This window comes from Blennius ocellaris, assembly GCF_963422515.1.
Source record: "Blennius ocellaris genome assembly, chromosome: 4".
In the NCBI taxonomy this organism is placed as follows: domain Eukaryota; kingdom Metazoa; phylum Chordata; class Actinopteri; order Blenniiformes; family Blenniidae; genus Blennius; species Blennius ocellaris.
The window spans coordinates 3,574,220-3,586,416 of NC_137653.1; the positions used below are offsets into that span (position 1 = coordinate 3,574,220).

Below are 12,197 nucleotides of genomic sequence, written 5' to 3' on the forward strand. Positions count from 1 at the left end.
AAGCTCTAAAACCTCTGTTGAATTCAACAGACATACAACCGCTCAATGCAGCATGTATAATCATGAAGTGTTTTAAAAAAGACTTTGAAAGAAATTGCACTTTAACGCTGCAAATACGTTAAAAATCACCAAGATACAGAGATCAGGCGGCCTTAATCTTGTTCTCCATCCTCGTGCATTACTCATATTAACCTATAGAGGGCAGCACGGTCCTTGGCACTGTCTTCTCACTTCCTCCCAAACACAATGAAACGCGCCACAACTTCCGGTTAAGAGTTTTTAAACAACATTAGCTCCGCAGAAAGACTCCACTTATTTCTGCTCAGGGATTGAAGAGAAACTCTCTCGGGGTTTGGGTAAGATCTTCTCCTTGACACCTATTTTATGGTTCGCCGTCCCCACCTCGCTTTTGCATGGGTAGGAACATTTAACTGCTTGTGTTTTTGACTGAAGCGGCTAAGTTAGCATGCTAACAGTCAGTGTCCGTGCGCTTTGTTTCATACATGAGTGCGTCCCCACTCATTGGGAGTTCCACAAAACCTCATTTATTAACAGGGTGTGAACCATTAATGCACATTTACAAAAATGTGACACCATGTATAAAAACTTAAATGTGTTTTTTTTCACTTTCTTTACCTAGCGGGCTAGCCTGTTGTTTAAGATGTCAGCGAGCTCCAAGAGAAGACGAGCGACTTCTCCATCCAGCAGCGTCAGCGGAGCGGGAGACCTGGACGACGCCTCCACATCTACCCCTGGAAGTGGCAGGAAAAGGAGAAGGGTGTCTAATGTTCCCCCCGTGGACACGGTAAAAACTGTTCGAAAACCGTGCGCGCAGTCCAGATAAAGATCTCAACCCTTCATCAGACAAAACATACAACAGTCAGTTACTGCACATTCAGTCCAATTGTGATGATGTGTTCAATCTTATTATGGACACCAATAATTTCTGGAGGATTTAATGTTCAAACACTTCTTCTTATTTTTTTGCTAAAGACTTCTTTTCATGGTTGAACCCTTTGTAAAAGTCTAATTACTGATTTTTAATCACTTTTGTCTTCCAGATTGCTGTATGCCACGAGTTGTTCAATGCTGTCAGGGATTACAAAGATGATCATGGCAGGCAGATTTGTGACGTTTTCCTCAGGGTGCCAAAAAGAAGGTATTATTATAGCCGGTCTAAAGTAAAATAGCAATGTTGTTGCCACCATTTCTTGCAAACCTTCACTTTGCAAGAAGCTATCATATCTTTTTGGTTTTAATCAAAGTGCACTTTTCTTAAGACACTGATTCATTTTGGAATATGTGCTGATGTTTCCCTTTATTTTTTCTTTTTTAGGAATCAGCCTGATTATTATGAAGTGATATCTCAGCCGATTGACATGACAAAGATTCAGTACAAGTTGAAGTCAGAAGATTACAACGACGTGGAGCAGCTCACTGCAGATTTTCGGCTCATGTTCAACAACGCCAGATCATTCTATAAGGTACGTGGAGGAAGAAAACAAAGTCTTTTATTTTTGCATGTATGTGACTATAATATACATGTCTTTCTTGACTTTTATAAGCATTAAGAATAACAAAATCCTCGTGTAGCTATTATTTCATTCTTGATTCATCAGTTTAATGTATGCCTTCTATTCAATAATGTTTTATTGTTAATGTCCAAATTTCATGTTAAATGAAGACCAATCTATTCTGAGCCTTTAATTCTGTCTTAAATGGTTTTTTTTTTTTTACAGACAAGACATCCACTTTGTCATGAAGGTTTAAATTACAAGACTCAGTTGTTATTACCTTTTCTTAATGACACTAATTTATTCAAGTGATCCGTCGATTGATCAAAGAGTTGTTGTTGAGCTTTCTGTAGCTCAACAAAGGAGTTTGATTATAACCAGCTGATTCGCTATTTGAAGAGGTATTGTTATTGTGTTGTCAGTAACGTCATGTGATTCTTTCCTTCCGTGTTCCGTAAATTCAGAGTGACAGTGAGGAGTATCAAGCGGCCTGCAAACTGTGGGAGGTCTATTTGCAAACCAGGAACGAGTTCGTACAGCCCGGAGACGGCGACGAGGACGATGAAGACGTTGACGATATGATGGATAACACGGGAATCTCCACTGAAGATGAGGCAAGTTCTGGTCCTGAAACCTTTATTGGGTTGCCATTTCTTCTTTTGCGTTTCTCCATCTGAGTGACATCTGTTACATAGAATAGCTTCAGTGTTCTGACGTTTCTACTCCAGTTATTAATGAGCAACAATACACACTAATGCATTTGTGTGTCTTTAGCCTTCAGCGGGCAGTTTGAAGGAGGTATTAGAGCAACTCCTGGAGGCCATAGTGTCGCACGCAGATTCTTCAGGACGCCTGATCAGTGAACTGTTCCAGAAACTTCCTTCCAAAGTGGTGAGTCTTTTTCTTTTTTTTCTTTTTTAAAATCTGTATGCTATATTGATGAGACCATGAACTCTTTATATTTGTATTTGATCTTTACGTGACTGTTGAGGTGTGAAAATTCTCATTTCCGCTTGCATTTACTTTGTTGTTGTTCTTCAGACCACTTCATGTTTCAGTCTCGATAACTCTTTGTTTTTTATTTGCGTTTTCAGCATTACCCAGACTACTATGCCATTATAAAGGAGCCAATTGATCTGAGAACGATCGCACAAAAAATCCAAGTAACCAACTCACTATTTCACTAAATCAAGCAGCATTCTATTATTTATTTGTGATATTTAATGATTTCATAACATCGTTGTGTTTTTTTTATTAATTTTTTTACATACTAACATATTTGTTTGTTGTATTGTTAAAGATTGGAGTCTATAAGACGGTCAATGCCATGGCGAAGGATGTTGATCTGATGGCCAAAAATGCCAAAACGTACAATGAACCAGGATCTCAGGTTTTTAAGGTAATAGTTTTTTCTTAAAAATGTTTACCTACAATATGTATCACGTCCTAAGTAATGATATATCATTTTTTTAAATTCTATTTCCTAGGATGCTAACACTATTAAAAAAGTCTTCATCCAACGTAAAACTGAACTTGAACACGCAGAACCCACCAAATCCAGTCTTCGCATTAGGTAATAAATGACAATTGATTTGTTTTGCGTGTGTCGGTGTTGAACCACGTGTTTACTTGAGGTGCATATCGTGTATGTGTGTGTGTGACTTTACTGTTTCCATTCAGGAATCGCAGGTCTGGTCAGGGGGATCGACTTTCTGGTGTCAGCGTATCTCTTCAGTACGGCTCAGAGAGTGAGGACGACCCTGTGCTCACTGGTAAGTTCCAGTAGGTGATTTCACGCGTCCATTCGTCACAGAAAGCAAATGTTTGTGTTGTTATACGTTTGTAGGTTCGGTGTGCTACGATGAGGGAGAATCGGAGGCTGAGAGCCAGAGTTCCAGTATGGAGATGAGCAACCCGATCTTCCAGCTGTATGAAGCCGTCAGGGGTGCCAGGAATAGTCAGGGCCAGGTTTTCTCTGAACCCTTCCAGAACCTGCCGTCCCGCCGGGAATACCCAGACTATTATCAGCAAATAAAACAGCCCATCTGTCTTCAGCAGATCAGGTGAGCAGCAGTAATTCTTGCACATTTTTGTGTCACGTTCATGCAGGGAGTGTTAAAACATTTTATGTATATTTCATTTTTTTGTAAAGGACAAAGATGAAGAATGGCGAGTATGAAAACGTGGAACAGATGGAGGCCGACCTCACGCTCATGTTCGAAAATGCAAAGCGCTACAACATGCCCAACTCCAGCATTTACAAACGGGCCTTCAGGCTTCAGCAGATCTTGCAGGTAATGACTCAGGATGTTGTTCTGTTAGTTTGTATTAAGTGGCTCGCACACTGTTCTCGCAGTTTGATTCTGTTGATGAGGCCTTTTATTTTTTTGTGACTTTGCATGTTCTCGCCGTGCATGATTATTTTTTCCTGCAGTCAAAATACATGTATGAGTTTAAGCTGTGACCCTCACCTGCCCATAGATGTGAGGGACTCTGTGTGTCATAGTCAGCTGGCAGTAATTACTGTCCTCCCTGGTAATAACCTATAATTGCTATAGAAGTTGAATGGATAAATCATGTTTTGCTTGTGTGTCTGTTAGGCAAATAAGAGGGACCTGCTCAGGAGAGATGATGAAGACGGAGACAGCATTCTGTCATCCGACACTGGCAGCGTCAAGAAGAAAAGGTATTATTTATTACTTACTTTCTCTTCATGTGACAAACAACATAAATAGTTTCGCCAACAAAGGTGAATGTTTTTTCTTTTAAATTTCCCAGCCATAAGAAAAACGTGAAAAAGAACCGAATGAAAGCCCTCTATGCTGCTGTGATTGATGCCAAGGAGACGAACACTAACCGGCGTCTCTGTGAGCTTTTCATGGTCAGACCCTCCAAGAAGGACTACCCAGACTACTATAATGTCATTCTTGAACCGATGGACCTGAAAACCATTGAGCACAGCGTTCGCAGCGAGCGATACACCACGGAGGAAGCCCTGATGGAAGACATGCGCTTAATGTTCCGCAACGCCAGGCATTACAACGAGGAAGGATCTCAGGTGGGCAGCGGGACTCCGTTTAGGATAACATGATTATGTCACGTATATCTTTTAACCGAGTTATTCTGACAGATGAGTTTTGGATCACACAGGTTTATAATGATGCTGACGTTTTGGAGAAGGTGCTGAAAGACAAGCGGAAGGAATTGGGACCTTCGCCTGAGGAGGGGGATGTTGGCTCTCCCAAACTGAAACTAAGTGAGTGTTTTTAATTCTCACACATTTTCTAAAGTCAGGATTTTCCTGGCAGGATTTCATAATGGTGTTTCAGAAAGTCAACATGGAAAGTAGTTTTCCCGGTGTTGGCAGTGGTTGCACATTCCACACAGACATATGCACCGTGTTTTATCAATTTTTTTTCCTTATTGCTTCTAGGAAAGAGTGGCGTTTCTCCAAAGAAGTCAAAATACCTCACGCCTCTTCAGCAGCGGTTGAACGAGCTCTACGACGCCGTGCGGAACTTCACTGACCGCCGAGGTCGTCGTCTCAGCACGATCTTCCTCCGTCTCCCCTCTCGGTCCGAGCTGCCAGACTACTACGCGACAATCAAGAGACCCATCGACATGGAGAGGTTGCGGAGCCACATGGCGGGCGGCCGTTACCAGGACGTCGACGCCCTGATGGAAGACTTCACGCTCATGTTCAACAACGCCTGCATTTACAATGAGCCGGAGTCGCTGATCTACCGCGACGCTCTGGTGTTGCACCGAGTGCTGCTGGAGACGCGCAAGAAGCAAGAAGGGGCGGAAGACTCCGGACCTCCTGCCGTGTACACTCTGGTGCGGGAGCTGATCAGGAACCTGTTTGTTTCCATGATGGGCCACCAGGACGAAGAGGGCCGATGTTACAGTGACTCACTGGCTGAAATACCAGTCGTGGATCCGGCGGCTCCTGAAAAACCGCCGCTGAACTTCGACGTCGTCCGGATGAATGTGGAACGCGGGCGCTACAGGAGGCTGGACGTCTTCCAGGAACACGTGTTTGAAGTTTTAGAAAAAGCGAGAAGGCTTCACAGGTGAGGCAAATTCTTAAAAGAACTAAAGCATCTACAAAGGTTTCAAGTGTAATTCTTGCCTGATCAGAGTAAAACAAAATCTCAAACATAACTTGATGTTAATGGTTCAGCTTCTGAACCTTTTCATTGCATAAACAATATTCCACTACTTGTTTTATTGACAGCAGTTAAACTTGAACTCAAACTGCTAATGCAAAAGCCAAAGTACTCTTATGTTTGGACTTTCCATGTTTCCCAGCATCTTATTCTGCCCAAAGGAAAGAAAAAAAATACCCAACAGCTCAACAAGTAAAATCTTTTGCCCTAAAAGTTTGCCAATATTTTGGAGTTCAAAAATGTGTCTTCTCTTCATCGTAATAATGTAACTTTTTTAAATAATTGACTCAACTTCTAATTATTCATGTTGTTGTGAGCAAGTCAGCATCCAATCCCATTACTGGTTGCTTGAATTTCACTGTTTAATTCATCCCGAAATGATTATAAGGGTTAGCGTTTTTATCTCGCCTTGTTTGCAGGACGGACTCTGAGATATTTGAGGACGCAGTGGAGCTCCAACAGTTCTTCATCAAGATCAGGGATGAGCTGTGCAAGAACGGAGAGATCCTGCTGTCCACTGCGCTCAACTACACAGGGAAACACCTGCACAGTGACGTCGACCAAGAGAAGAGGGAGAAAATTCCCAAAGAGATCGAGGAGGACAGAGAGAAGAAGGAGGAGGAGGAAGAAAGCAAAAGTAGGTCACCGTTTTCTGTGGTGCACAGATGTTCAGGATTATTCGACGTTTCTGGTGAGGTCCTCGTTTGAGTTGCTGTGACTTTCTCGTTTAAAGGTGAGAATGCGAAGGGTCTGTCAGGAGAGGCGTGGAGGTCGGAGCCGGAGTCGAATCGCGTGTACAGTCAGGAATTCACTTTAGAAAACGGCACCTACCACGTCGGAGACTTTGTGTATGTGGAGCCGTCGAAACCAAACTTGAGCCCCCACATTGTCTGTATTGAGCAGCTGTGGGAGGATGAAGCAGGTAAGCAGGTCTTCAAGACTTTAGTTTTTTTTGGTGCACCACTCAATAAACAGCGGGTGTATGAAAGAAATATTGTCTTTATTTATAGGTAGATTTTCTCCCAAGAAATGATTTTTTGTCACGATCGGCTTTTGTCTTTGCCTTCATAGGTGAGAAGTGGCTGTATGGCTGCTGGTTCTACCGACCGACCGAGACCTTTCACCTGGCCACGCGCAAGTTTCTCGAGAAAGAAGTCTTCAAGAGTGACTACTACAACAGAGTCGGCGTCAATAAAGTTCTGGGCAAATGTGTGGTCGTTTTCGTGAAGGTATGATCGTTTTTCGTGACGTCGACCACATCTGGAACATTTTGTGTCAAAAAAAACTATTTACACTCTTCTGGCATGTTATTTATTTATTTATTTGTTTTTTTTTGGTAGGATTATTTCAAAATGCAGCCCGAGGGCTTCAGACCCGAGGACGTCTACGTGTGCGAGTCCCGCTACACCGCCCGCGTCAAGATCTTCAAGAAGATCAAGATATGGGCCATGCCTGAAAGCACTGTGAAATTAGTTTCCCGGGAAGTTCCTCTGCCTGTTGTCCGCGTCGCTTCCATGTTCGTCAAGCCCGACCAGGAAAAAGTCACGATGTCCTATCCTGCCGACACTGGCAGTTTTGTAGAAAAGGTGAGGAAACGCAGCACGATGTCACACAGTCGGTAGTTTTCACATTCCCTGTCAGTGTCGGATTAACCTGCTGGATATCAGATCCTACAATTAATTTCAGCTGCATGTTGGTTTTATTTAAATGTGCCTCCGTCATTGTGTTTTTCCTCTAAGTTCCTGTTAAAAAGCAAGGCCCTCTTGACTATTTATTTTCATGGGAATTTTTAACTATGAGTGCAGATGTCTTCATGGATAAAATAAAATCCTCAATCTTTTGTCAGATAGCCTCGGCTACAGGGGATTAATTAGCTCAGATCGGTTACCTGCGTGGAGCAGGTGGCAGAGGGGATGCTAATTACACATTTAAAATTTTTTGTCACAGTATAAACACCTGAGTCCTGTTTCTGTGCGCGCCCTCATTTAGGAGAGGGAGGAGGTCCCCACGGAGATGAATGGAGGCGAGCCCGGCTGTCACTACTCCGAACAGTTGCGATACAACAACGTGTGGTTTAAAGTGGGAGACAGTGTTTACATTCAGTCACATGGACTGTCAAAGCCCCGGGTTGCCAGGTTGGTGAAGTTCATCTTAAACCCCCCCCCCCACCACCACAATATGAAGGCATTAGTTGTGACGATTGTTTTACATCGACCTGATAGCCGATGCTAACATGCTCCTGTGTGGCTGGGCTGCAGAATCGAGAAGCTGTGGGTGCAGAACGGAGCGACTTTCTTCTTCGGACCGATCTTCATTCACCCCGAGGAAACGGAGCACGAGCCCACAAAGATGTTCTACAAGAGGGAAGTTTTTCTGAGTCATCTGGAGGAGACGCTGCCCATGACTTGCGTCATCGGTAATACTACTTCGACAGCCTCCCAGACTTTCTGTGTGCTAATCGCAGCCAAGCCAGTAGAATTTTGTGACGCATTCAAAGAAATTGGAAATAAAATTACCCTCAGCGAGACGGTTAAAAAGAAAAAAAATGATAATTACACTTTTAAATGAGGTCAGGTGTGTCTTATTCATACACGTATCTCTCCTGAGTGAGACCTGTTAACTTCCAGGAAGCTCTGCTGGTTGCCTAGCAACTGTGCAACGAAATCGACAGACATGGAATGAGAAAAAAAAAAAGAAAGAAGCAAAACTCCTGGAAGATGTGTCTGAAAATAAACTGCATTTCCAAACCAGGAAATAATTTTTTTTTTTTTTTTGAAGCGACGTTTATTAATGGGTCGTTATTCTGCTTTCCAGGGAAATGCATGGTGTCTTCCTTTAAGGAATACCTGTCGTGCCGACCGACTGAGTTTTCAGAAGAGGATGTGCTGCTGTGTGAGAGCCGCTACATCGACTCTGAGAAGCAGATGAAAAAGTTCAAGGGTCTGAAACGTTTCTCCTACTCTTCCAAGGTGGTGGAGGATGAGGTCTACTACTTCAGGTCTGCCCGATATCGAAGGATTTATTCTCCCCTGTTGCATACGAGACCTTCGCTTTTCCACGTCTGATGTTTGTCTTCCTCGTCTTGTATTTTCCCCCTGCAGAAAAGTGTTCGTGCCACAAAAGGAGGCGTCGCCCATTTTGAACAAGAAGATAGAGGAGCTGGAGCTGAAACTCGCCGATTTAGAAGAGGGGGAGGACGACATGGAGGACATGGAAGATGACGACGACGCCCCCGAGACGCCGTCCTTGCCTCAGATGCAAACGCCTGTGTCGAGCGACATGGACACCATGCCATACACGCCTTCACAGGTGTCCGTTGAGCAGCCACATACTCGGATCAGACAAAGGCCCGCTCTGCAGAGTTGATCTCACCGAATATGTGCTTGTTTTTCCCCTGAAGACGACTCCTAAGGTGAAGGGCTTGTCAAAGAAAGAAGGCGCCAAGAGGAAGATCAACATGAGCGGCTACATCCTGTTCAGCAGTGAAATGCGAGCCGTCATCAAGGCTCGCCACCCCGACTTCTCCTTCGGCGAGCTGAGTCGACTGGTCGGCACCGAGTGGAGGAACCTGGAAGCCTCCAAGAAGGCAGATTACGAAGGTGAGGAGGCAGAATCGAGACGCGATTGCGTTTCGAAGCGAATCAAAAAAACGACCGAACGTTTTTCCCTCTCTCGCCGCTTCAGAACGTGCAGCCAAAATAGTGGAGCAGCAAGAACGCGAGAGGCCACAGCAGAAGCAAGCGTCCCCGAGAGCAGGTACCCCAGTAGGGGCACTGATGGGAGTGGTGCCTTCGCCCAGCACTATGGGAATGATAAACCAGACCATGACACCCGTGTCAGGTAACCCCTCTCGGAGACAGCACGCGTGTTTGACAACATGGCAGCAGGGAATTGAGGCTGGACTGTTGAAATCCGTAATCTTCTAATTTTCTCACCATTTTAAAAACGTGTTGCATCCTTAAAGCAAGGTTTTTTTGTTTGTTTGTTTTTTTCTTCTTTGCTGATGTTTTACATTTTTAATATTGTTTTTATGTTAGTTTTGTTGCCTTATATCTGACATTGCATGACATTGACTGCATGATTTTTTTTTTTTTTTAACCATGAAAGCTTTTTTTTTTAAATTTTAATTTCATTAACTGACATGCTTGTTTTGCTAACATTCTCAAACCCATTTGTATGACTTTCCCCTTTCACACGATGAACTTTGAACATCACTAGTTTTGATTATTCTTATAGAGACTAAAATTTTAAGATGAATCTACTCACCCGGTGCACAGTTGTAAGTAAAGCTGCACCTAAAAGGCATATTAAAAAAAGATTACTTGAATTCGCTAAGAAGTAGGGCTGCAAAATATATTTAAAAATTGTCTATTGCCACTTAAAAACAACACTCCTGCAGAGGAGCAAACATTCAAACTACACACACAATTACTGAAACTATCTGAAACAAAAAAAAACAACTTGTTTTGACATTTTCCACTCAGCTTGGATCAGATCTTCGACTTTACTTGATTTGTCTCATACAACAATCAGCCACCAGGGGGGGGTATATAAAAGAAGGGCCCAGATAGTTAATCTTATAAGATATAAAAGTACTTTTTTTTAATAAATATAGCACAATTGAAAGCATGAGCCATGCTAAAGCTGAGTCGAACGTGTCAAACTGCCCTCGCTTTTCTAAAGTTAAGTGCGCGTGTGAAAGGGGCCACTGTGTTCTGTTGTAGTGCACGTTATGTCTAGAGTCATCTGCATGTCACTTATGCATGGATCTGTTGTCCTCTCCTTGCCCTCTTCCCGAAGGCATGATGGGAGCTTACGGCCCACCTTACATGCCCATGCAGGGCCCCCATGAGGGCTTGCTGAGCGTGGCCACAATGTCACCTCACCCCGCAGGGGGTCCTCACCTGCCTCCTCACCATCTCCTCCTGGGTATGCCTGGGTACCCTGGCATGCCTCATCCGGGTAAGGGCAGCTGTCCGAGCCGCACCCGCTCAGTCACACCCAGCCGTGTCTCTCCTGCCGGAGGGGTTTACCTGGTCCACACAAGGCCGCGCAGCCTGGTCTCTCCAAGCACGCCGAGCTCCCCGGTCTCCGACAGACCCTCCTCTTTCAGAGCGTGCTCGCATATCACACTTCCAATTGACAAAAAAGCCCACGTTCACACACATAATGCATGCGAACAGCTGATATCGGACAACTAACATTGAACTGGTAGTCGATGACTAATGTTTCACTGTCATTTTTAAACACGAATAAAACCAGCATGAGTTCAGGTCACGGTTGTTACTGAATGTCCAGGAGCTAATTGCTGATATTCAACAGGTATGATGGGTGGTCCTATGAATGGCATGGCAGGAAGTCCTGCAGCAGGAAACTATATGCAACAGGTGAGTCTCAATCCAGAAGTAAGTCTGGAATTAATTTTGATTGCATTTCTGCATAACCCCTCAAATTGGATAGGATTTGTATGACTTTAAGTGGGACAATCTGTGTTTTCTGTGACTAAATGAACCAAACCTGTAATATCTTTGTTTATTTTGAAATGCAGTGCTGCACCTGTAGCCTGAAAGCTGTTTTTTTTTTGGGTTTGTTTCTAGCCTGGGATGTTCAGTCCAGGACAACACGCTCCTCCACCATATCCTGGACAGGGCCAGCCCTCACATTTACAGCCCACCACACCCATGTTTGTGGCTCCACCACCAAAGACCCAGCGGGTGCTGCACTCGGAGGCCTACCTCAAGTACATCGAAGGCCTGAACTCAGAATCCAACACCGTCAGCAAGTGGGAACAAACGCTCAGAGGTGGCGTCAAGTGCTTCTTTGTTTTCACATAAAGGGGGGGGGGGGGGGGGGGGGGGGTTATAAATTTGTTTGTTCGTTTATTTTTAACAGCACCTATTATGTACATACAGTTTCTATGCACTCTTTTACGTCAATTAAGGGAGGAATTATTTTAACAGAGCCATAAATTGCCATTTCTGGATTTAATTGTTTATTGAAAACTGTTTCCATCACAGCTCAGAGACGAGACGCTTACCTGACCAAAGAGCAGGAAAGTCGGCTGCCGGCTCACTGGCTGAAGAGCAAAGGGGCCCACAGCACCATGGCGGACGCATTGTGGCGTCTGCGCGACCTGATGCTGAGAGACTCTCTGAACATCTGTCAGGGTCACAACCTGTAACCGCACCGCTCCTCTCAGACGCTTCCCTTCCCCCTCAAGTCACTGAGTGTAGGATCATTGATAATCGAAGCAATATTTTATAGTGATCGATTTTATATTTATTAGTTAATACTATAAGCTTGATAGTTGTGTGTGTGCGCGCGTGTGTCTTTCTCTTTACACCAGTTGGAGGAATATTTCCGTAAAACCTGTGATTTTATTGCTCAGTCATAGCACCAAAATAAAATGAATCCCTTAAACACTGCTTGGGCAATGTGCATCTGTGCCTTTCTTGCAGGGTTGAGTGATATGCCTGTAAAAAAAAAAAAAAAAAGAATTGGATTTTCTGTTGTT

At 43.9% G+C, this 12,197-nt stretch overlaps 1 protein-coding gene across 3 annotated transcripts; it reads left to right on the plus strand.

Annotated features, from left to right (window-relative positions):
- Window positions 1-273: 273 nt before the first annotated feature.
- On the plus strand, window positions 274-12,093 carry LOC308129318 (protein polybromo-1-like). Of its 3 annotated transcripts, XM_080495230.1 has the most exons (30): window positions 274-356; window positions 641-805; window positions 1,062-1,159; window positions 1,337-1,484; window positions 1,979-2,128; window positions 2,289-2,405; window positions 2,609-2,677; window positions 2,815-2,913; window positions 3,002-3,087; window positions 3,195-3,286; window positions 3,361-3,577; window positions 3,667-3,808; window positions 4,115-4,200; window positions 4,293-4,572; window positions 4,665-4,770; window positions 4,948-5,587; window positions 6,103-6,320; window positions 6,417-6,605; window positions 6,755-6,912; window positions 7,024-7,269; window positions 7,673-7,818; window positions 7,942-8,099; window positions 8,498-8,681; window positions 8,785-8,992; window positions 9,084-9,282; window positions 9,368-9,523; window positions 10,484-10,645; window positions 11,006-11,070; window positions 11,281-11,485; window positions 11,701-12,093. In XM_080495230.1, the coding sequence occupies exons 2-30, from the start codon at window positions 662-664 to the stop codon at window positions 11,862-11,864; spliced, it is 4,932 nt and encodes a 1,643-aa protein (XP_080351356.1). In that variant the 5' UTR covers window positions 274-356; window positions 641-661; the 3' UTR covers window positions 11,865-12,093. The 3 variants fall into 3 exon arrangements, with proteins under 3 accessions (XP_080351356.1, XP_080351357.1, XP_080351358.1); XM_080495231.1 differs by lacking the exon at window positions 10,484-10,645; XM_080495232.1 differs by lacking the exon at window positions 10,484-10,645 and having other exon boundaries at window positions 9,368-9,439.
- The last annotated feature ends 104 nt before the right edge of the window (window positions 12,094-12,197 follow it).

Excerpts from the sequence above, each read along its gene's own strand:
- LOC308129318 (XM_080495230.1), top strand. The coding sequence starts at position 662 with ATGTCAGCGAGCTCCAAGAGAAGACGAGCGACTTCTCCATCCAGCAGC. Across the intron at positions 806-1,061 it reads ATGTTCCCCCCGTGGACACG|ATTGCTGTATGCCACGAGTT; the intron begins GTAAAAACTGTT and ends TTTGTCTTCCAG. Across the intron at positions 8,993-9,083 it reads TGCCATACACGCCTTCACAG|ACGACTCCTAAGGTGAAGGG; the intron begins GTGTCCGTTGAG and ends TTTCCCCTGAAG.